General features: G+C 46.6%; 1 protein-coding gene across 2 annotated transcripts in view; it reads left to right on the top strand.

Annotated features, from left to right (window-relative positions):
- The window catches only part of LOC121284830 (ATP-dependent 6-phosphofructokinase, liver type-like), a 60898-nt gene that overhangs the window by 30144 nt on the left and 8100 nt on the right, over positions 1 to 22654 (top strand). For both annotated transcript variants that reach the window (XM_041200598.1, XM_041200600.1), the window contains exons 7-18: positions 9 to 117; positions 2549 to 2644; positions 3839 to 3931; positions 4644 to 4769; positions 7082 to 7146; positions 9659 to 9722; positions 11769 to 11915; positions 12197 to 12267; positions 13553 to 13640; positions 14539 to 14691; positions 18276 to 18440; positions 19234 to 19295. In XM_041200598.1, the coding sequence (XP_041056532.1) occupies positions 9 to 117; positions 2549 to 2644; positions 3839 to 3931; positions 4644 to 4769; positions 7082 to 7146; positions 9659 to 9722; positions 11769 to 11915; positions 12197 to 12267; positions 13553 to 13640; positions 14539 to 14691; positions 18276 to 18440; positions 19234 to 19295 (1239 nt within the window). The remainder of the gene's footprint in view (positions 1 to 8; positions 118 to 2548; positions 2645 to 3838; positions 3932 to 4643; positions 4770 to 7081; positions 7147 to 9658; positions 9723 to 11768; positions 11916 to 12196; positions 12268 to 13552; positions 13641 to 14538; positions 14692 to 18275; positions 18441 to 19233; positions 19296 to 22654) is intronic.

A 22654-nucleotide genomic window follows, 5' to 3' on the forward strand; every position in this document is an offset into this window, starting at 1 on the left:
TTGTGCAGGTACCTGGCTCTGGTGTCTGCATTGGCTTCTGGTGCAGACTGGCTCTTCATTCCAGAGGCCCCTCCAGAGGATGGCTGGGAGGATTTCATGTGCAAAAGACTTGGAGAAGTAAGGATGCGGAGCCACTTTGACATTGGGAAATCTCTGAACGTGACTGCCGATTTCTTCAGTTCCCAGCTCCGACCATCAGTCGGCCAAATAAGAAAGCCAATCAGCATGTCCCAATTTATAGTCTGCACAAAATAGCTGCAGACATTTATATATTGATTCTGTTATATTAACTATTCTTGTTATGGGCATCACTGGCAAGGCCTGGCATTTGTTACTTATCTCTAATTGGCACTCATTAGGTCACTTCAGACAGAAGTTAAAAGCCAACCACAGCGGTGAAGGACTGCTCGGCTAGACTGGGTAAGGACAGCAGCTTTCCTTCCCTAGAGGATACTAGTGAACTGAGGGTATTTATGGCAATCCGACAGCTTCATATCAGATTTGAATTCCGGATATTTTAATTCAGATTCTCAGGCTGCCATGATGGGATTTGAATAGATATTTTATGGATTAATTGTTCAGGCCTCTAGGTCACTAATCCAGGGCCATAACCACTGTGCTTCAATCCCTTATTTGCTTTTAAGTTCAAATTTTTGCTCCCATCCCCTCTGTCCCCTGTTACATTGCTTCATTTTCCATTTAAAGGATCATCCATTGGATCTAGTTCCAGGTCCCCGTGACCAGGAGACAAAGTGACTTAATTTAGCACAGAATCTAGTCTGATATTTCAATGCAGTACTGAGAGAATATTGCACTCCCAGAGGCGCTGTCTTTCACATGAAAAATTAAATCAAGGCTCTGCCCGCTTTCTCAGATAGATTTAAAGGATTCTGTGAAACTATTCAAAGACCACGGGAGTTCTCCCCAGTGTAATGGCTATTGGAACATTTGCCTTAGGAACAGGAGAAGGCCTTTCCATCCTTCAAGCCTGCTTCACCATTCAATAAGATCATGGTTGACCTGATTGCCATGGTTGACATGGTCTCAACTCCACTTTCCTGTCTACCTCCATAACCCTGTTTTACAAAAATCTGTCTAACACTGCTGCATATAAATTCAATGACCTAGCCTCCACTGTTTTCTGGGGAAGAGAATTCCACAGATTAACTATAAATGCAATTCTTTAGTTTTTAATTTTCTGTCTGTCTGTGAGAAAGTTGGTTACTTTTCTTGAGGCTTTAACTAAGTCCTGCCACCCAGGCCCTAAGCTCTGGAATTACCTTCCTAAATCTCCCCACCTCTCTACCTCATTCTTCTTTTAAGATGCCCCTTAAAATCCACCTCTTTAATTGACATTTTGATCACCTGCCCTAATATTTTCTCATGTGGCTTGGTGCCAAGTTTTGTCTGCTAATGCTCCTGGAGTGTGCATTGGGGTGTTTTGCCTTGGCAAAGCTGCAATGTAAATGCAAGTTGTTGTTAGGAGAGGAAATGTGGAGTGAAGACTCTGTCACTAATGGAGCCCAGGGTTGGGAGATCCACAAAAACCAGAGTCAGGACAGCAGAGGGTGTTCCCTGAGATGTAGGGCTGGAGGAGGATACAAAGGGTCTTCCTATCCTGTTTGTGGTGCCTCTGCCTACCATTTGAAAAGTTCCAGTACCAATTTAAATCCCAAACCCCGAAGAATTAGCGAAAGATTCAATATTGTTATCATGCTGTGACACACAATGAGTGTAATATAGGTGGAAAGATACTTCAACACTAGCTTTCACTGTTTACATTTGTATAGCTCCAGGAACAGCCATCAGTAACTTGGTGGGGGAAAACCTTTTTATCCTTGTAGAGCAGCTTCAGCAAAAGCGATTTCAATGTCATTGACTCATATTCAGCTGCGTGCAGAAACGTCAGTAGGCCTGGATTATGCTGTTCTGTGACATTGGTGAATTTTTAGAGACATTAGGTAATCCATTAGGTGCTGCTCCTTGTGTGCTGTACTGTACGGACACTCTTACAAGGATATGACTGTATCCATCTCTAGTCCTATGGTGAGGTCCAGTGCAGCCAACAAAGAAAGACTTGTATTAATGTAGTGTCTTTCATGACCTCAGGATGTCCCAAAATGCTTTACATTGAATTACTCTTTGAAGTGCAGTCACTGTTGGAATGTAAGAAACCAGTAGCCAATTTTCATACAGCAAGGTTCCAGAAACAATGATGTGTTAATGACCAGCTAATTGGTGTTGGTTATATTAGTTGAGAGAGAAATGTTGGCCAGGATATCAGGGAGCACTCCTTTGCTCTTAGAAATAATTCAGTGGGATCTTCTGCATCCATTTGAGAGAGCAGACAGGGCTGAAAGACTTCACCTCTGACAGTGCAACCCTCCTTCAGTATTGCACTGGATTGTCAGTGAGGGTTTAGTCCCTAGAATGGGACTGTGAAATCCACGACCCTGTGATTTGGAGGTGAGAGTGCTGCTCATTGAGCCATGGCCGACCCTGCTGATATCAAAGGCGCATTAACTGAGCTCACTTGTCCTTTCTCCAGAGTCGCAGCAGAGGCTCCAGGCTGAACATCATCATCCTTGCAGAGGGGGCAATTGACCGGCATGGGAATCCTATCAGCTCCAATTATGTAAAAGAAGTAAGTATGAGAGTATCAGCATGTAATTCTGACAGTGAGAGTAGCACTGACATAGTATGAGGTATGCCTGCTCCCAGGATGTATTCCTGTTTGCACTTGTCATTTTAATTACTAGACCTCAAAACAGAGACCACAGTCAAGCTGTTAAATACACAAGGCAAGTGATTTCTTGTATAAAACGGACAAAATGAAGAGGCCCGGGTCCATGTGCTAATCAAATTAGTGATTCCGTGAAGTACAGTGTACAGTCTCTGGCTATTTAGCTTCTAGTTGATGACTATTTAATATGTCGATTCCAGTCTCTAAGACTATTTTGTATTTCAGTCCCAGTTCAAGGGTATTTTATATGGTTGCCATGAACGGGAATCTACAACGTGGATTATTTTTAATTGTCAGAATGTACGTCAATTTACAGGGAAATGCATTATGTCCTAAGTGGCTGAACCATCAAGGGAGCTTTGTTGCTCTCTCCATATTTCACCACATCAGATTGTTTAACTGGACAAAGCTCACATGAAACAGCTATTGCATTACTCAAAGTACAAAACAGCAAAATACAGTGTCTCATGAACCACTGATGTAGCGAATGCAACTGGCAGTGTGTGCTCTGGAAGAGGACGGGGAACATCCCAGCTGGTCTCTGGTACAAATTAGTGCTGGGGTTGGGGGGATGGGGGGAAGGAACCAAGGCCTGTCTCTCTCTAACACATCACAGTGCTGGAGTTCACATAAAACAATTCCTGATCCTCAACTGTACAACAGGCCACAGGTTAGAGTGCCAGCTCACTCACACATTGGGTCTGCGACTTACACTTTGCTCTAAAACCTCGTTCACAAGCTTGCTTACGAGCGCGTGCAACTGAACCACAAGAAAACAATTGTATTTTTGATCGTTATTCAGGAGGAGAGTGGCTGGTGAATTTTTATTTCTTACCATTTAAACCAATGCACAGTTAATATTGAAAATGCCTTCAGTGGGGGTAGGTTCTCCCCTTGTGTTATGTGTAACAAAATTGTAAACCTGTTCCGGATATGACGCACAAAAGAGACCTCTGCCTTTTCCCTTGTCCTGTGTGCTTTATGTATTTCAGTGAGTCTGAGTAGCAGGGTTTTTCCTTCTCTATTTCCTTGATTCTTGTATCTGTGGTTCCTTCCTTACTTCCCTCCCTCACTGTTTCTTTTTCTTCCCCCCAGCTTGTTTCTAAGCGTCTCGGATTTGACACACGGGTCACAGTTTTGGGGCATGTCCAACGAGGGGGGACACCCTCTGCCTTCGACCGAATTCTGGTAAGTGCACAAGTTTGCTCTAGGCCTTTATGAATGGCATCTCACCGTCGACCTCCCCTAACAGCTCACTGAGTAGCTGGGCCATGCCAATCAGGAGGTCCCAAGCTCCATTCCCAGCCGGTGCTGTGTTAGTTCACATGAATTAGGAAGCAGTAATAAGAGGTGCCACGATTAGCCTTGGGTTAGAAAGGGGGGGAAAGCAGCCAGGGTCCCTGAACCAGTTGCTAGCTGCTGTTGGTAAGTATGGATGATGCCAGGGGGCAGGGTTGGACTTGGCAGTGCTGCCCCTGGTGCTTGATTAGCTTGTTGAGACTCATACAATAGAAATGGGCGCTTGTGGGAGACACCTATGGAACTGTACCTGAACACCACCTCAATATTTTAAACAGAGGCGGGAAGAGAAAACTGGTGAAAGGAGGAAAAAGGGTGGCATGGACACCAGATATGCATCATATTGTACACTATTTCAGAGTCTATTAGCTTTCCAGAGTGTGAAAACTCTTAACGTTTCTGCATCTTTATATCGAATTTGCAGCGCAGAAGCAGGCTATTTGGCCCAACTGGTGTTCATGCTCCACATGAGCTTCCTCAATCTGCCTTCCCTCTGCCTGTCAGCATTTCCTTTTATTTCTTCCTCCCTCATGGTTACCCTCTCTTTGCTTGTTTCTTCGCACTGGCTGATGATCTTCCCCTTTCTTTATTCCGTTCTCAGAGCAGCAAGATGGGCATGGAGGCCGTACTCACCCTCCTGGACGCCTCGCCAGAGACTTCGTCCTGTGTCGTTAGCCTCTCCGGTAACCAGGCCCTGCGGCTGCCACTGATGGAGTGCGTGCAGCTGGTGGGTATTTGACTCTTTCCCTTTCGAAGTTTCTTGCTGAGAGCAAGCGTGCAATCCCTGTCTCCCATTGCAAACTTCATTTTGAGCTGGCTCCTCCTCTCTCCATTCATTTCATTGATAAATCCCAATCACCTGATTCCAACTACCAATGTTTGGACCAAAGAATGGTAGATTGGAGTATTTTCTAAATGGCAAGAAGCTAGGATCAGTGAACGGCAGAGGGATTTAGGAGTCTGTGTGCAGAGTTCACTAATAGCTAATGAACAGGTATAATGGAATGTTGGCCTTTATTTCAAGGGAGCTGGAATACAAAGGGGTGGAGCTTATGTTACAGTGCTACAGAGCTTTGGTTAGACCACCTCTGGAGGACTGTGTTCAGTTCTGGGCACCATATCTCAAGAAGGATTTATTGGCCTCAGAGGGGTTGCTGTGGATATTCACCTGAATGATACCTGGGCTTAAAAGTGCTCAATTATAAGGACCAGTCACATAGACTAGGCTTGATTATGGAAAATGAAGGGTTGATCTAATTGAGGTGCTTAAGATGATAAAAGGCTTTGATGAGGTCAGTAGAGAGAGATTATTTCCTTTGATAGGGAAATCCAGAACAAGGGGGTATAATCTTAAAATGAGACCTAGGTCATTGAGTGGTGATGTCAGGAAGCACCTCTTCGCACAAAGGTTAGTGGAAGTCTGGAACTTTCCAAAAAGTTGTCAAGGCTGCAGGTGTTCGAAAATTTCAGAATTGAAATTGTCGCTTGGTAGTACAGAACTTGAGAATTGCTGAAAAGAGAAACATGTTGCTGAAGCTTTTCATCTTGCACTCATCTGGACAAATGCAAGAATGTCAAATTTCAAACGATCGCAACAGTAATCGTTGTGATCCTTTGAAATTTAGCATTTTTGTGTTTGGCCTGATCAGCGCAAGACAAAAGGCTTTGTCATCGTGCCTCTCTTTTCAATAATTTTCAGTAGTTTTCTTATTGGGTAAGAACATTAAGGAATATGGACCCAAGGTGGGTAATTGGAGTTGATGAACAGATCAGTGATGATCTAACTGAATGGCAGAACAGGTTCAAGGGGCTGAATGGCCTCCTAATCTTAACGTGTTTTCTTCATAGATGGTGGGCACTGGGGTTTGCAATGCTACTGTATAAAATGCTTTCTGCGTATTAGGTTACATAATGAGTGTCTCTTAAAGGAAAGCAGGGCAGACCCCTGTGCCAGAGCATGGGGCTTCCAAGGTCAAAAACTGAATTTTAGCATTATTTAAGTGAGAGGGAATTAATCCTCATCTCACAGTGGGGCTAAGTGATTAAATTGCTGTTATAAAAAAAGTTATTTTTATTGTTATATTAGTTACATACAAACAAAATAAGGAGAGCTCCCATTATATCCTGTCAATTAACAACTTGCATTTATATAGCACCTTTAGCATAGTAAGACATCTCAAGGTGTTTCAGAGGAGCGTTACCAGGCAAAGTTTGGACAACGAGTCGCATAAGGAGATATTAAGACAAGTGCCCAAAAATCTGGTCAAGCAGGTAGGTTTTAAGCAGTGTCTTACAGTGGGGGAGAGGTGGAAAGACAGGGAGGTTTAGATAGGGAATTCCAGAGCTGAAGGCTTGGCTTTCGATAAGTGGAGTGAAAAGAATCAGGATTGTGCAAAAGGCCAGAATTGGAGAAGTGCAAAGACTGCAGAGAGGACATAGGCAGTTGCAGGGAATAGGAGGGGGTGGGATGAAACTACAGAGAGATTTGAACACAGTTTTAAAGTGAAAATCAAGGTGATTAAAACACTTCATGGTGCAGTAATAAGCCACAGTTCGATGTCCCAGGATTGACTTTTGCTCTTCGTTGAGTTGGCTGATTTCTGGTAACCTTGACTCTCCTGAGCTAGTGAGAGGAAAATCATTGGGGGAAGAGGGGGATATGGCGCTGTTCCTGATTGTCACTGATCTCTGCACTGTGGATGCCAGGGACAAGGATAATCATGGCACACCATGGAGCAAAATCATAAACCTAATTTTATAAATCTGCCTTGATTTTGCTGTATCCAGTTCATCGAGGAACTGCCCCTTCCTTCCCTACTCAACCAGCGCGAAGGCATGATCTGCATGCCTATGGTGCTCTCCCTAACTCTTTTTCTCAAATGGTGTCCGTGGAACGTTAGCCCAACAAGAGTCACCATCTTCAGCAGGGAAGGTGGAAGGAGGGGAGAATTGAGGTAGAATTCAAATGAGAGTTTAATTTTTAACGCTTTGGCTAAAAGAAAGCGATTTCTCAATTTATTCATTTTGGTTCATTTGAAGACCAAGGATGTTCAGAAAGCGATGAATGAGAAGAGGTTTGAAGAAGCCATCACTTTGCGTGGCAGGTAAGAATTCCCCAGTTCTGTTTTTTTTAATTGTTATCCTGGATATATTCAAACAGAAAGACAAATAAAGACTTGCAATTCTATAGCACTTTTAACAGACTCGAGGTCTCCCAAAGTGCTTCTCAGCCAGCAAAGCACATTAGAAGTCTGTTCACTTTTGTAACATAGGAAATGTGACAGCAAATTTGTACACAGCAGGATCCCACAAATAGCAATGTGATAATGTTTTGATGATGTTGATTGAAGGATAAATGTTGGTCACGTCCCCTTGGAGAAGCCCTCTGCAATTCTTCAAACTAGTGTTGGGACATCTTTTACATCCACCTGAAAGGGCAAGTGAAGCCTCAAGTTAATATCCATCCGAAACACAGAACTTCTGACAGTCAGTACTGCACTTAGGGAATAGCAGGCTCAATTTTGTGCTCAGGTCTCTGGAGTGGGTGCCACAATCTTCAGACTGGCTATTTGAAGAAGAATCTCCTCACATCAGTTCTAAATGTACTTTCACCAATGTGAACTAGTTCTCCTTTATTGTGCCATGGTTTCATTTAATCTTGGACAAAAGAGCTGAAATGTGGAGGTGAGTTGAGAGTCACCATTGACCAGAAACTGAACTGGACCAGCCATGTAAATACTGTGGTGACAAGAGCAGGTCAGAGGCTGGGAATTTTGTGGCAAGTAACTCACCTCCTGACTCCCCAAAGCCTTTCCACCATCTGCAATGCACAAGTCAGGAGTGTGATGGAATACTCCCCACTTGTCTGGATAAATGCAGCTTCAGCAACACTCAAGAAGCTCGACACCATCTAGGGCAATATAGGCTGCTTGATTAGCATCTCATCCACCACCTTTAAACATTCAGTTCCTCCATCACTGGTGCAGGATGGCAGCAGTGTGTACCATCTACAAGATGCACCGCAGCAACTGACCAAGGCACTTTCCAAAGCACCTCCCAAAACCGTGACCTCTACCACCAAGAAGGACAGGGTCAGCAGGTACATGGGAACACCATCACATCCAAATTTCCCTCCGAGTCACATATCATCCTGACTTGGAAATATATTGCTGTTCCTTCACTGGTTGCTGGGTCAAAATCCTGGAACTCCCTCCTTAACGGCACTGTGGGTGGACCTATAGCACATGGACTGCAGTGGTTCAAGAAGGCAGCTCACCACCACCTTCATGAGGGATAGGCAGTAAATGCTGGCCTAGCCAGTGACACACATCCTGTGAATAAATAAATAAGTCTGAATTTTCACCTTTTTCTAGCCCGATTGTTACCTTTTCTGAGGTTCCTTCCAACTTGGTACCTTTTCAAGGTTAAAGACCAAATTTTCCTACTCCCTCAGCCCCAAGCCCTTCAGTTCAGTTAGCGACTCCTTTCTTCACTACCTCAAGGTTTGCAACATTTTTTAAAAAGTTTTAACTTTAGTAATAGCACCTTTTACACGTTCTGAAGCAATATTGAGCAATTTTGACCTGTTAAGTTTAATATTTTATATTCTGGGAGAGATCCTGAGTCGGTGCTGTGAGGAAGCTGAAGTAACACACATTCTCTCGATAATTGAGTTCAGTAATTTCTCCCAACTCCTTCCCCAGTGACAGGATATTTACAGAGGCGAATGGATAATGAAGATTGTGACTCCTTTTTAAACAACTGTAGCCAACACTTGCTGTCTAATTAACATATCTGGGATCAGTGGATGAAGAACACTACTCCCTTAGACAGCATAAAGAGAACTTTACTCTAATCTCACCATGGCTGAATGGGTAGCACTCTTGCCTCTGACTCAGAAGATTGTGGGTTCAAGTCCCACTCTGGAGACTTGAGCAAAATTCCGGGCTGACCCTCCCAGTGCTGAGGGAGTGCTGTACTGCCATGGGTGCCATCTTTCAGATAACGAAAGACTGATGAGCACCTTGTGCCCTCTGGGATGGACACAAAATATCCCACAGGAACATTTTGAAAAGGAGCAGAAAAACAGATTATCTGGACATAATCACACTGCTATTTGTGGGAGCTTAAATGGACAGCCATATTTTCTACATTACAGCTTTGTGCTGTATCTGACACAGCTTTATAGAGGGAGATGTGTCCTGTATATGGAGGGGTGCTGAACCTTCTGGGGCTGAAGACCAGATCCTCATGCGAGTGAGCCTAATGAAATGCGCGCACAAAAGTAATTCTAACCCATCAGCAAAAATAAAATGAGATTGTCAATAGAAGTGAAAACCCTTCACTGTGCATGCTAATAACCAAACCCAATAGACTCAAATAGGAACACCCGCTCTCCCATAAAAAGGGACATTTAAGGAACTTTCCGTTTACTGTTCCTGACCTGGGAGTGCTTGCTGAGATGGTGTGTGCGGAGCTTTCCTTTACTGTACCTGAACTTTACCCAGTGAACTTAAAAAAAAAAATGCAGCACTCCAACCACACCTGATGTTTTGGAACACGATCTGAATGGACCCTAAATCCTAATGGCGAACCTTATTGTTCCCTTTGTCACAGGAGCTTTGAGAATAACTGGAACATCTATAAGCTGCTGGCTCACCAGAAACCTGCTCTAACCAAGGTAAACTCACAAACTCAAAGCATTAATATTCCTGCCACGTTGGCCTCTCACATTGGTGCATCAGGCACCTGACCACAAGAAGCCCAGGCAGCCCCCCTCTCAGTTGCCACTTGCATCCTACATGAGGGAACTCCACCATGTGAGCTGGCATGGCAGGCACAGAGAGGATGTAAAATGCTGGGCATGCGGGGCTGGATACACCTCACTAAGTGATTATATAATCCTATAGCGGGTGTCACCCGTTACTGAACTGTACACCAGTATCTCTGCAAGTCCTGCAAAGACGTGCAAGTTATTTTACAGTCGGATTGAGCTCTGGTCAGACCCCGTCTGGAGTTCTGCATTCGGTTCCGGGCGCTGCACCTCTGGAAGGATACGTTGGCCTTATGCGGCGTAGATTCACCAGAATTATACCAGGACTAAAAGGGTTAAATTCTGACTACAGATTTCATAGACTAGGTTTGTATGGCTTTGAGTATTGAAGATTAAGGAGTGATCTAATTGAGTTATTTGAGAGGATTTAACGTTTTGATGGGGTCGATAGAGAGGAACTATTTTCTCTGGTATGGGGGGGGTCCAGAACAAGGGAACACGACCTTAATTTTAGAGCCAGGCTGCTTGGGGGTTTTTTCACACAAAGGGTAGTGGAAATCTGGAACTCTGTCCCCACAAAGCAATTAAGGCTGGGGGAGGGGATCAATTGAATATTTCAGAACCGAGATTGATAGATTTGTGTTAGGCAAGGGTGTTAAGGGAACCAAGATAGGTAAACGGAGTTAAGATACGGGTCGGTCATGATTTAATTGAATGAGGGTGAAGCAGTCTCAAGGGGCTGTGTGGCCTTCTCTTGTTCCTGTGATCCTAAGCTAAATTGAGGGTGCACCCTTCCAGCGCATCCAGATTCCACTGACATTTCTTTTACGGTTCAGTAATAGGAACCTTAGTATTCTGTTGCCCTTACCTGACTCTGGGGATGAGACCAGTTAGGATGCACCCCTACATTTTCTGCAGCACAGATGGCGATACTACCTGGGAGTTTCTTTATCTTCATGGCTTGGTAATGGAGACTTCAGCTCCGAATCCTTGGAGGAAGCTCTGAAATCCCCTTTCCCCTTTCAGGCGATGTGGGTCCGATTTCTGGCCCTCCACAAACATCACGTCAGAATATGGGCTGTGAAGAGGTGTGGGAGGAGTCCTTGCTGGTCTGCTGTCACTCATTCCCAAACCATGGTTGGCTGCTATCAAGGAGTTCAGTGGAGTGGCAGCTGGACACTGCATCGCCAGGGAAGTGCTCCAGCACAGTGACTGCACAACCTCCTGACCCGCTAAAATTGCAGCAGTCACTGACAGCATCTACACTGGCATTGCTGTATGGGTTACAGAAAATGGATTATGGTACAGAAGGAGGCCATTTGGCCCATCAAGTCCATGTTAGCCTTCTCCAAGGAGAATTTAGCTAGTCCCACCACCTTGCCCTTGGTTCTGTAATTATCCTATTTCCTTTTGAAAGCCATTATTGACCCTGCCTCCACCACACTCTCAGGCAGTACATTCCAGATCTTAACTACACAGTGTTTAAAAAAAAAAACTTTCTTCATGACGCCTTTGGTTCTTTTGCCAATCACCTTAAGTCGGCGTTCTCTGGTTCTCGATCCCTCTGATTGAAGAGTGGCCAACCTGGGAGTAAGTGGGCCTCGAGGTGAAGCCTGAGAGCCATTTGTAGCCCTGTCCAGACCTCCTGTTGTATTGCTGGAAACTCATGTGCTGTTCCTTCTCCACTTTTTGCTGTCCAACCAAAGAAAGCAAGGCAATGCTATGATGGTTTTTGTTCCAGCTCCTATACAGCCTATGGAATTGACTTGTTTCAGTAGATCTATAGGTCTGGTAGTGGACTGGCCTGTAATTGAGATCGACCCACGGTGATGTCTCAAATCATTCTAGGGAATTATAGCATCACCGGGTTCCCTCAGAGTAGTGAACTAGTGCCCTAGACAGTGCTGCACAATGCCCTTGTTGATATGTCTCTGCCCTTTGCCCATCTCACAGAGTAATTTCAACCTCGCCATCGTGAATATCGGAGCTCCGGCAGCAGGGATGAACGCGGCTGTGCGTTCGGCGGTTCGAGTTGGGCTCTCGGCGGGTCACACTGTCTACACTGTTAGTGACGGGCTGGAAGGATTTGCTGCAGGGCAGGTAAGTGGCTCCATCGTTCCAGGGAGTTTCGGCCCCTACAGTCTTGTTCATGTGAATGCTGGAAGGAATCAAGGTAGTGGCAGAGATTTAACTATATCTAGGTAGATGTCAGCAGATCCCCTGTGGCATTGCTCAAGAGTGAGTCAGAGGAGACACTTTTTTATAATAATAGGGGTTATCAGCATAATGTGATTGGGAAATTTTACAAGATGTAACTGTGACACTAACTTAAAGGTGTGTTATCCAGCAGAATTGTGAGATATTTTGCCTTTTTCCTGCAGATTAAGGAAGTGAGCTGGCGTGATGTTGGAGGCTGGACTGGACAAGGTGGCTCACTGCTGGGTACAAAACGGTACGCATTGCCTCAAGAACCCTGATGACCATTCCTTCCCCCACTTCCCCAAGCAATCTCTGCTGATGTGTGAGGACTGGGAATTCTCTGTAGCATCAGACTCTGCACATTTACTCAGAAATAAGCTGTTTATACTGCTGAGATCACTCAGAATTAGCTTCCTCATGTCAGTATGCACGTTCCTGAGTTCTGTCGAGCATTGTGTTGCCAGAAACCCTTTTAACACATCTATATTTCTGTAAGAGGAGAAACATTTGAACCATAATCCCCACTGGTATCTGGTTTGTCTTGGTAGACTGAGCCAGAGGGTCGTGGGGTCAAGCCTCACACAAGGGGCACAAGCCTGTATTCAGTGCAATACTGATGGGGTGCTGCGCTATCAGAGATGCTGTCATTCGGATGAGCTAAACCCAGGCCGTCTGTCTTCTCAGGTGAATATAAAAACCTCATATTTTGCAGAATAGGGTGGTTCTCCCTGGTGTTCTGGCCAAACTGGTCCTTCACTGCTGAAACCAGTCCATCTGGCTATTCACCACATTGCTGCTTGCGGGACCTTACTGTTCACAAATTGACAACCATGTTTCCCCACACAGTAAGAGCAATCAAACATTATGAGAATCATGCTGAGATACCCTGAAAGATATAAGGCATTTCTTTTCTTCCTCCTCTTTTCTTTGTCTTTCTTTCGCTGATGTACTGTTCTAAAATAGCCATTCTTCAAGCTTAAGCACAGCATATTCCACCTTGGGAATCATCATTGCTGAGTCCCACCAGTGTTTACCTAATGGCCACACATGCAAGTATCTTTAAAATTATGAAGGGGCTCAATAGGGTGGACATAGAGCACTTGTGGGAGTACCCAAAACCAGGGGCCATGAATGTAAGATGGTCATAATAAAACCAGTAATAAATTCAAGAGACACATCTTTATCCAGAGAGTGCTTAGAATGTGGAACTCACTATCACAGGGAGTGGCCGAGGTGAGTAGCATAGATGTAGTTCAGGGGAAGCTAGATGAATACATGAGGGAGCACATGAAGGAATAGAGGATATGCTGAAAGGGTTTGATGAAGATGGGTGCAAGGGGGCTCGTGTGGAGCATAAACACTGACACAGGCCAGTGAGACTGAATGGCCTTTCTTTGCTGTAATTCTATTCATGTCCCTCATCGCTGGTACCATTCTAACAGTCAGTAGCAGCCATTTCACAACCTTCTTGTATTGGCTTACTTTACACCTCCTTGGTCTAAATTTATCTGCCGCTATGTCATCCCTTTTGTTTACAGTACGCTCCCTGAGAAGTGTATGGGACAGCTCGTGAAACAGATTCGCAATTTTCACATCCATGCTATCCTCATTATTGGCGGTTTCGAGGTGAGATGTTGCACATTTTTGTCGGGTCAGAGAACCTCCTGGCACTCTTCCCTGCAGCTCTGGTCCATTCTTGTTGGCGTCCTCAGGCATTTGCTCACCATCCCATTGACTTAGCTGAGCTGCCCGTTCCTCACTCTGCAGTACTGTTAAGCTGCTGACAGGGGGTGATGTTGAGCTCACAATGAGCATTGCTCAGTTTTGTCACCTGCTGATGTACGCTGGTACTGCAGCCATGATTACAAGGCTGTCATTGAGTTGTGTTCTCATTTTTTTTGTGTAATTCAAAAAAAAACAGGCAGCGCATGCAGTTGGCGACATTTGCCTAGAATGTGAGATCATAGTAGATTGTTCGACCGTGGAAGAGGCTCAGCGGAGCTTGATCCTGATCCTTACACAGTCGATCCTTGCGGTGTCAGTGCTGGTGTCGGTGGAGATGGGTTCAAGTCCCCAAACCAGGGACCAGAGTACCAAGCTAGGCTGGAACTTCCAGCACAGCATTGAGGCTGTCATCTAAGTATAACATCAAGCAATTAGCTTGCAGATTTTAGGGGTATTTGGATTTTTTTTAAGTCCCCTCTCGGCATTTCTCACACTGCTGAAATCAGGATCATCACGCTTTCCTAATCTGATTGCTTCTTTCTCAAGGAACCATCAAACCTACCTATCCACCAACAAGCTGCAGATCTTTAAAATTCAAAATTTGGTGTCACCCCTGCCCGCCTTCTCCTCCCTCTTTACGAACCATGGTGGCCCCTTCCAGCACAGGGCCCAGACCCACTATCTTGGATTTTTCTTCAGGAGGAGTCCTGTGTAGTTATTTCTGAGGTAAAAGTCGAGCAGTTGCCGTGGTGCTTTGGGTGGGTGCGTTGACAACCATGTGTTTCTCCTCTCTCGGCAGGCCTTTGTGGCGGCCCTGCAGCTGACCGAGGGGCGAGAACGCTACGAGGAGCTCTGCGTTCCCATGTGCGTCATCCCGGCAACCATCAGCAACAACGTGCCGGGCACCGACTTCAGCCTCGGCTGCGACACTGCGGTCAATGCTGCAATGGAGGTAAGCGGAAGGGGGAATGGAACAAGGGATTAGGAGGAGGCCATTCAGCCCCTCAAACCTGTTGCATAGGAACGGGAGTCGATGCAGTGATGAGGCCTGGGAATAGAGGGAGATGGGGAATGGGGCCTGGGGATTGGAGAGATGGGGAATGGGGCCTGGGGATTGGAGAGATGGGGAATGGGGCCTGGGGATTGGAGAGATGGGGAATGGGGCCTGGGGATTAGAGAGATGGGGAATGGGGCCTGGGGATTGGAGAGATGGGGAATGGGGCCTGGGGATTGGAGAGATGGGGAATGGGGCCTGGGGATTGGAGAGATGGGGAATGGGGCCTGGGGATTGGAGAGATGGGGAATGGGGCCTGGGGATTAGAGACTTGGGGAATGGGGCCTGGGGATTGGAGAGATGGGGAATGGGGCCTGGGGATTGGAGAGATGGGGAATGGGGCCTGGGGATTGGAGAGATGGGGAATGGGGCCTGGGGATTGGAGAGATGGGGAATGGGGCCTGGGGATTAGAGAGATGGGGAATGGGGCCTGGGGATTGGAGAGATGGGGAATGGGGCCTGGGGATTGGAGAGATGGGGAATGGGGCCTGGGGATTAGAGAGATGGGGAATGGGGCCTGGGGATTGGAGAGATGGGGAATGGGGCCTGGGGATTAGAGACTTGGGGAATGGGGCCTGGGGATTAGAGAGATGGGGAATGGGGCCTGGGGATTAGAGACTTGGGGAATGGGGCCTGGGGATTAGAGACTTGGGGAATGGGGCCTGGGGATTAGAGACTTGGGGAATGGGGCCTGGGGATTAGAGAGATGGGGAATGGGGCCTGGGGATTAGAGACTTGGGGAATGGGGCCTGGGGATTAGAGACTTGGGGAATGGGGCCTGGGGATTAGAGAGATGGGGAATGGGGCCTGGGGATTAGAGAGATGGGGAATGGGGCCTGGGGATTGGAGAGATGGGGAATGGGGCCTGGGGATTAGAGAGATGGGGAATGGGGCCTGGGGATTAGAGACTTGGGGAATGGGGCCTGGGGATTAGAGAGATGGGGAATGGGGCCTGGGGATTAGAGACTTGGGGAATGGGGCCTGGGGATTAGAGAGATGGGGAATGGGGCCTGGGGATTAGAGACTTGGGGAATGGGGCCTGGGGATTAGAGAGATGGGGAATGGGGCCTGGGGATTAGAGACTTGGGGAATGGGGCCTGGGGATTAGAGAGATGGGGAATGGGGCCTGGGGATTAGAGACTTGGGGAATGGGGCCTGGGGATTAGAGAGATGGGGAATGGGGCCTGGGGATTAGAGACTTGGGGAATGGGGCCTGGGGATTAGAGAGATGGGGAATGGGGCCTGGGGATTAGAGACTTGGGGAATGGGGCCTGGGGATTAGAGACTTGGGGAATGGGGCCTGGGGATTAGAGAGATGGGGAATGGGGCCTGGGGATTAGAGAGATGGGGAATGGGGCCTGGGGATTAGAGACTTGGGGAATGGGGCCTGGGGATTAGAGAGATGGGGAATGGGGCCTGGGGATTAGAGACTTGGGGAATGGGGCCTGGGGATTAGAGACTTGGGGAATGGGGCCTGGGGATTAGAGAGATGGGGAATGGGGCCTGGGGATTAGAGAGATGGGGAATGGGGCCTGGGGATTAGAGACTTGGGGAATGGGGCCTGGGGATTAGAGAGATGGGGAATGGGGCCTGGGGATTAGAGACTTGGGGAATGGGGCCTGGGAATTAGAGAGATGGGGAATGGGGCCTGGGGATTAGAGAGATGGGGAATGGGGCCTGGGGATTGGAGAGATGGGGAATGGGGCCTGGGGATTAGAGACTTGGGGAATGGGGCCTGGGGATTAGAGAGATGGGGAATGGGGCCTGGGGATTAGAGAGATGGGGAATGGGGCCTGGGGATTAGAGAGATGGGGAATGGGGCCTGGGGATTAGAGACTTGGGGAATGGGGCCTGGGGATTAGAGAGATGGGGAATGGGGCCTGGGGATTGGAGAGATGGGGAATGGGGCCTGGGGATTAGAGACTTGGGGAATGGGGCCTGGGGATTAGAGAGATGGGGAATGGGGCCTGGGGATTAGAGACTTGGGGAATGGGGCCTGGGGATTAGAGAGATGGGGAATGGGGCCTGGGGATTAGAGACTTGGGGAATGGGGCCTGGGGATTGGAGAGATGGGGAATGGGGCCTGGGGATTAGAGAGATGGGGGATGGGGCCTGGGGATTAGAGAGATGGGGGATGGGGCCTGGGGATTAGAGAGATGGGGAATGGGGCCTGGGGATTAGAGAGATGGGGAATGGGGCCTGGGGATTAGAGAGATGGGGAATGGGGCCTGGGGATTAGAGACTTGGGGAATGGGGCCTGGGGATTAGAGACTTGGGGAATGGGGCCTGGGGATTAGAGACTTGGGGAATGGGGCCTGGGGATTAGAGACTTGGGGAATGGGGCCTGGGGATTAGAGACTTGGGGGATGGGGCCTGGGGATTAGAGAGATGGGGGATGGGGCCTGGGGATTAGAGAGATGGGGAATGGGGCCTGGGGATTAGAGACTTGGGGAATGGGGCCTGGGGATTAGAGAGATGGGGAATGGGGCCTGGGGATTGGAGAGATGGGGAATGGGGCCTGGGGATTAGAGAGATGGGGAATGGGGCCTGGGGATTAGAGACTTGGGGAATGGGGCCTGGGGATTAGAGACTTGGGGAATGGGGCCTGGGGATTAGAGAGATGGGGAATGGGGCCTGGGGATTAGAGAGATGGGGAATGGGGCCTGGGGATTAGAGACTTGGGGAATGGGGCCTGGGGATTAGAGAGATGGGGAATGGGGCCTGGGGATTAGAGAGATGGGGAATGGGGCCTGGGGATTAGAGACTTGGGGAATGGGGCCTGGGGATTAGAGAGATGGGGAATGGGGCCTGGGGATTAGAGACTTGGGGAATGGGGCCTGGGGATTAGAGAGATGGGGAATGGGGCCTGGGGATTAGAGAGATGGGGAATGGGGCCTGGGGATTAGAGACTTGGGGAATGGGGCCTGGGGATTAGAGAGATGGGGAATGGGGCCTGGGGATTAGAGAGATGGGGAATGGGGCCTGGGGATTAGAGAGATGGGGAATGGGGCCTGGGGATTAGAGACTTGGGGAATGGGGCCTGGGGATTAGAGAGATGGGGAATGGGGCTTGGGGATTAGAGTCATGGAAATTTCGTTGATTAGCCACAGCCTTGGAAAGAGGTGGAACAGATCTTATTAGGGTCATTAATGGGATAAAGTACATTGTGGGCATACTCCCCTCACACACTTACCAGATATGTTTGTGCTCACACAATTACCTGCTACACCCAATGGAGGGGCAGCCCCATTGGACCCCCAGATAATATTCTCTTAAAGAGGACTGACTTGCCCCCACCTCTTCACCCAATGGGATCCCATTGCACCTTTCAAAGGAAAAGTGGGTAAACATTTGGAGCAAGGTTAATTGGGGAGGGTGTAGGGCAATGGGTAGGAGCTGAGTCAATTCTGGATCTGCAGGATCTCTGGGCCAGATTATTTGACCTCTCCGTGTGTTATTGATGTTTAAATGTCTCTCTGCAGACCTGTGACCGCATCAAGCAGTCTGCATCAGGAACCAAGCGGCGAGTTTTCATCGTGGAGACCATGGGAGGTTACTGTGGCTACTTGGCCTCCGCCACAGCACTGGCTGTCGGGGCTGATGCTGCCTACATCTATGAAGATCCCATTAACATTCATGACTTGACGGTACGTTTGTGAGATGCAAAACCTGACTGGGTGGGGAAAGGGTGGGGATGTGATGGGGCAATACCCAATCCTTTAGTTCTCCCGCTCTGATTACTTTCTGTCCTCCTGAGGACATTTACAGGCCCTGGGCTACAGTCCACTGCTGCCCTCTACCCCAACTCAAGTTGCTTCAATGGAAATCTATTCAACTGCATGGAGCATCACACCTAACCTAATGTAATCATCACCTAACATCAACACTTAAGTATTTATATCAGGACGTCAATTGATTGTGACTGTGACAAAACCCTGCATGACGGTTTCTTCTCCTTTCTAGCCCAGTGGCAAATTGTAGTTCCCCCCCGCCAATTTCATGAAGAGTCCATCTTGCCTATATCGACTCTTTGACAGATCTACCCAGCTAAATCCCAGTCCCCTTGGATCTTTTCCTCAAAGCTCTGAAAATTGTTTCCTTTTCAAGTATGTATTCCGTTCTCTTGTGAAAGTTACTAATGAATCTGCTTCCCCCATCCTTTCAGGCAGCACGTTCCAGATCAGAAAAGCTCACTGCTGTATGTTTCAAGAAAAACTCTCCTCACCTCCCCCCTGGTTCTTTTGCCAATGATATTAAGTCTGGGTCCTCGGGTTACTGATCCTCCTGCCAATGGACACAATTGGTCCTGAGTTACTCTGTTTAAAACCCCATCAAGCTTCTGTCGTTTTCCCTTCTGTGCTGGTACTTCAGGGAGGAGGATGTGTCGGAAGGGCTTATTTTCCTTGCTTCCCACTTTGATGCTTTTCTTTGTAACTGCAGGCCAACGTGGAGCATCTAACTGGGAAAATGAAGACCACAATCCAGCGAGGGCTGGTGCTAAGGTAGGGTCTCGCTGGAAAAACCGTGGAGGGTATGGGACTGGTGATGCCAAGGAATGCACATGCTTCTCTGTGTACCTGCTTAGCTGTCAGCCATGGCTCAGTGGGTAGTTCACTCATTCCCTGAGTCAGAGAGTCATGGGTTCAAATCCCACTCTAGAAGTTTTAGCACAAAATCTAGGCTGAGGAAGCACTGCACTGGCAGAGTTGCCATCATTCAGGTGAGAGGAGAGTTTAATCTTTTATACAAATCGGGAAAATCAGATTGGCAAAAGTAGCTTGAAGGAGAGTTTATCGAGTGTATTTGGGATGGTTTCTTAGAACAATACGTTTTGGAAACAACCATGGAACAGGCTATTTAGACCTGGTAATGTGTAACGAGAGAGGATTAATTAATGACCTCACAGTAAATGATCCTTTAGGTAAGAATGATCATAACATGATAGAATTTCACATCCAGTTTGAAGGTGAGAAATCTGGGTCTGAAACCAATGTTTTAAACTTTAAATAAAGACAGTTACAAGGGTATGAAGATTGGGTTGGACTGGAAAAGTGGACTGGAAAAATAGGCTAAAAGGTAAGACAGTAGCGAAGCAGTGACAGATATTTAAGGAGATATTTCATAACTCTCAAGAAAGATATATTCCATTGAGAAAGAACGACGCCCGGAGAAGGAAAATCAGAATACAATCAGGCAGAGTCAACATGGTTTTATAGAAGAGAAATTGTGTTTGACAAATTTATTAGTTCTTTGAGGATGTGACAATGGCTAACTAAAGAAGTTTAAGGATGATATCAAATTGAAAGAAAAGATGTACAATGCTGCAAAGATAAGTGGTAGCTCAGAAGATTGGGAAAATTTTAGAAACCAGCAAACAATGACTAGAAAATAATAGAGGAAGAAATTGGAGTATGAAGGGGAAAAAAAAGTAAGAAATATGTAAACAGACAGTAAAAGCTTCCACAAATATATGAAAAGGAAGAGAGTAGCTAAAGTAAATGTTGTTCCATTAAAGACTGGTGAATTAATAATGGGAAACAAAGAAATGGCTGAGACTTTGAAGCTGTCTTCAAGGTATAAGACCCAGAAAGCTTCCCAAGAATAGGAGGAAATCAAGAGGCAAAAGGGACGGAGGAACTTAAAACAATCATGATCACTAGAGAAAAAGTGCTAAGAAAACTACCAGGACTAAAGGCTGGCAGGTTCCCTGGACCTGCATCCTATGCTTTTAAAGGAAGTGGCTGCAGAGATAGGGATGCATTGGTTGTAATCTTCCAAAATTTCCTAAATTTGGGGTCCCAACAAATTGGAAAACCACAACTGTAGCACCACTGTTCAAGAAAGAAGGGAGACAGAAAGCAGGAAATTATAGGCCAATATCTGTCATTGGGGAAAATGCTACAACCCATTATTAAGGAGTTAGCAACAGGAAATTTAGAAAATCAGAAAACAATCAGGCAGAGTCAACATGGATTTATAGATGGGAAATTGCGTTTGACAAATTTATTAGAGCTCTTTGAGGATGTGACAAGCAGGGTGGATAAAGAGGAACTAGTAAATGTAGTGTATTTAGATTTTCAAAAGATATTCAATAAGGTGCACAAGATAAGAGCTCATGGTGTAGGGGGTGATATATTAGCATGGATAGAGGATTGGGTAACTAACAGGAAGCAGATTCAGGAAAAATGGGTAATTTTCAGGTTGGCAAACTAACCAGTGGAGTGTCACAGGGATCAGTGCTGGTGTCTCAACTATTTACAATCTATATTAATGACTTGGATAAAGGGACAGACTGTATTGTAGCCAAATTTGCTGATGATACAAAGATAAGTAGGGAAGCAAGTTGTGAGAATCATACAAAGTCTTCTAAGGGATATAGGAAGGTTAAGTGAGTGGGCAAAAATTTGGCAGATACAGTATAATGTGGGAAAATGTGAGGCTGCCCATTTTGGCAGGAAGAATAGAAAAGCAGGATACAATTTAAATGGAGAGAGACTGCAGAACGCTGCAATACGGGGGATCTGGGTGTCCTTGTACATGAATCACAAAAGGTCAGCATGCAAGTATAGCAAGTAATTAGGAAGGCAAACGGAATATTGGCCTTTATTGCAAGGGGAATGGAGTATAAAAGTAGGGAAGTCTTGCTACTATTGTACAGGGCATCGGTGAGACTGCACCCTAGAGTACTGTACATGGTTTTGGCCTCCTTACTGAAGGAAGGATATACTTGGTTTGGAAGCAGTTCAGAGAAGGTTCACTTTGCTGATTTCTGGGATGAAGGGATTTTCTCATGAGCAAAGGCTGAGCAGGTTAGGCCTATACATTGGAGTTTATAAGAATGAGAGGTGTTTTTAATAAGCCATGTAAGATTCTGGGGGGGCTTGACAGGGTAGATGCTGAGAGGGTGTTTCCCCTCATGGGCAAATCTAGAACTGGGGGCACAATTTAAAAATAAGGGGTCTTCCATTTAAGACGGTTATGAGGGGGAATCTTCTCCCAGAGGGTTGTTAGTGTTTGGAATTCTCTTCTACAGAAAGCACTGGAGGCTGGGTCATTGAATATATTCAAGGCTGAGCTAGACAGAATTTTGATCAACAAAGGAGTCGAGGAATATAGTGGGGGTAGGCAGGGAAATGGAGTTAAGGCCACAGTCTGATCAGCCATGATCTTATTGAATGGTGGAACAGGTTTGATGGGCTGAATCGCCTACTCCTGCTCCCATTTCTTATAATCTTATTTTAAACCGAGGCCCCATCTGCCAAAGATCCCATGGGAAGACTTAGCAGAGCAGGGGAATTTTCCTCGGTGTCCTGGTCCAATATTTATCCCTCAACCAGCATCACTGAAGTAGATTAAGAAGCCTTTATCATGTTGCTGTTTGTGGGAATTTGCTGAATGCAAATTGGCGGCCGTGTGTCCTACATTACAACAGTGACCGCACTTCAAAAGCACTTCATCAGCTGTAAGCAATTTTGGATGTGCTGAGCTTTGAAAGGCGCTATGTGAATGCAAGTCTTTCTTCTTCATGGATAAGGAAATATTTTGTCTTCGAAATCATTGCCCATCTTTGCGGAGAAGATAGTGAGACACCCAGCTCTCGTACTTCTTGACTCTCCCTTTTTAATGAGGACCCTGTTCCCCACTTTTAAACAGGACTACTGAAATTGAGCCATTGAGACGCCTAAAGCTAGTTTGCTACTTCTCACAGGAAGCTGAGCTTCCCAGCTTGAGCGCTAACCTGAATTCCATCTTAGCATCAGCAGTGGAGTGGTTGCCTTCGGGCTCCAGTGGTGTCATTCTCCGGCTGGCCACCAGAAGGTGCCTGAGAGCTGCTGAAGAGTTAGGTGCATCCCTCTGGCTA

The sequence above is a fragment of the Carcharodon carcharias genome, chromosome 12 (genome assembly GCF_017639515.1).
Source record: "Carcharodon carcharias isolate sCarCar2 chromosome 12, sCarCar2.pri, whole genome shotgun sequence".
NCBI classification, from domain to species: domain Eukaryota; kingdom Metazoa; phylum Chordata; class Chondrichthyes; order Lamniformes; family Lamnidae; genus Carcharodon; species Carcharodon carcharias.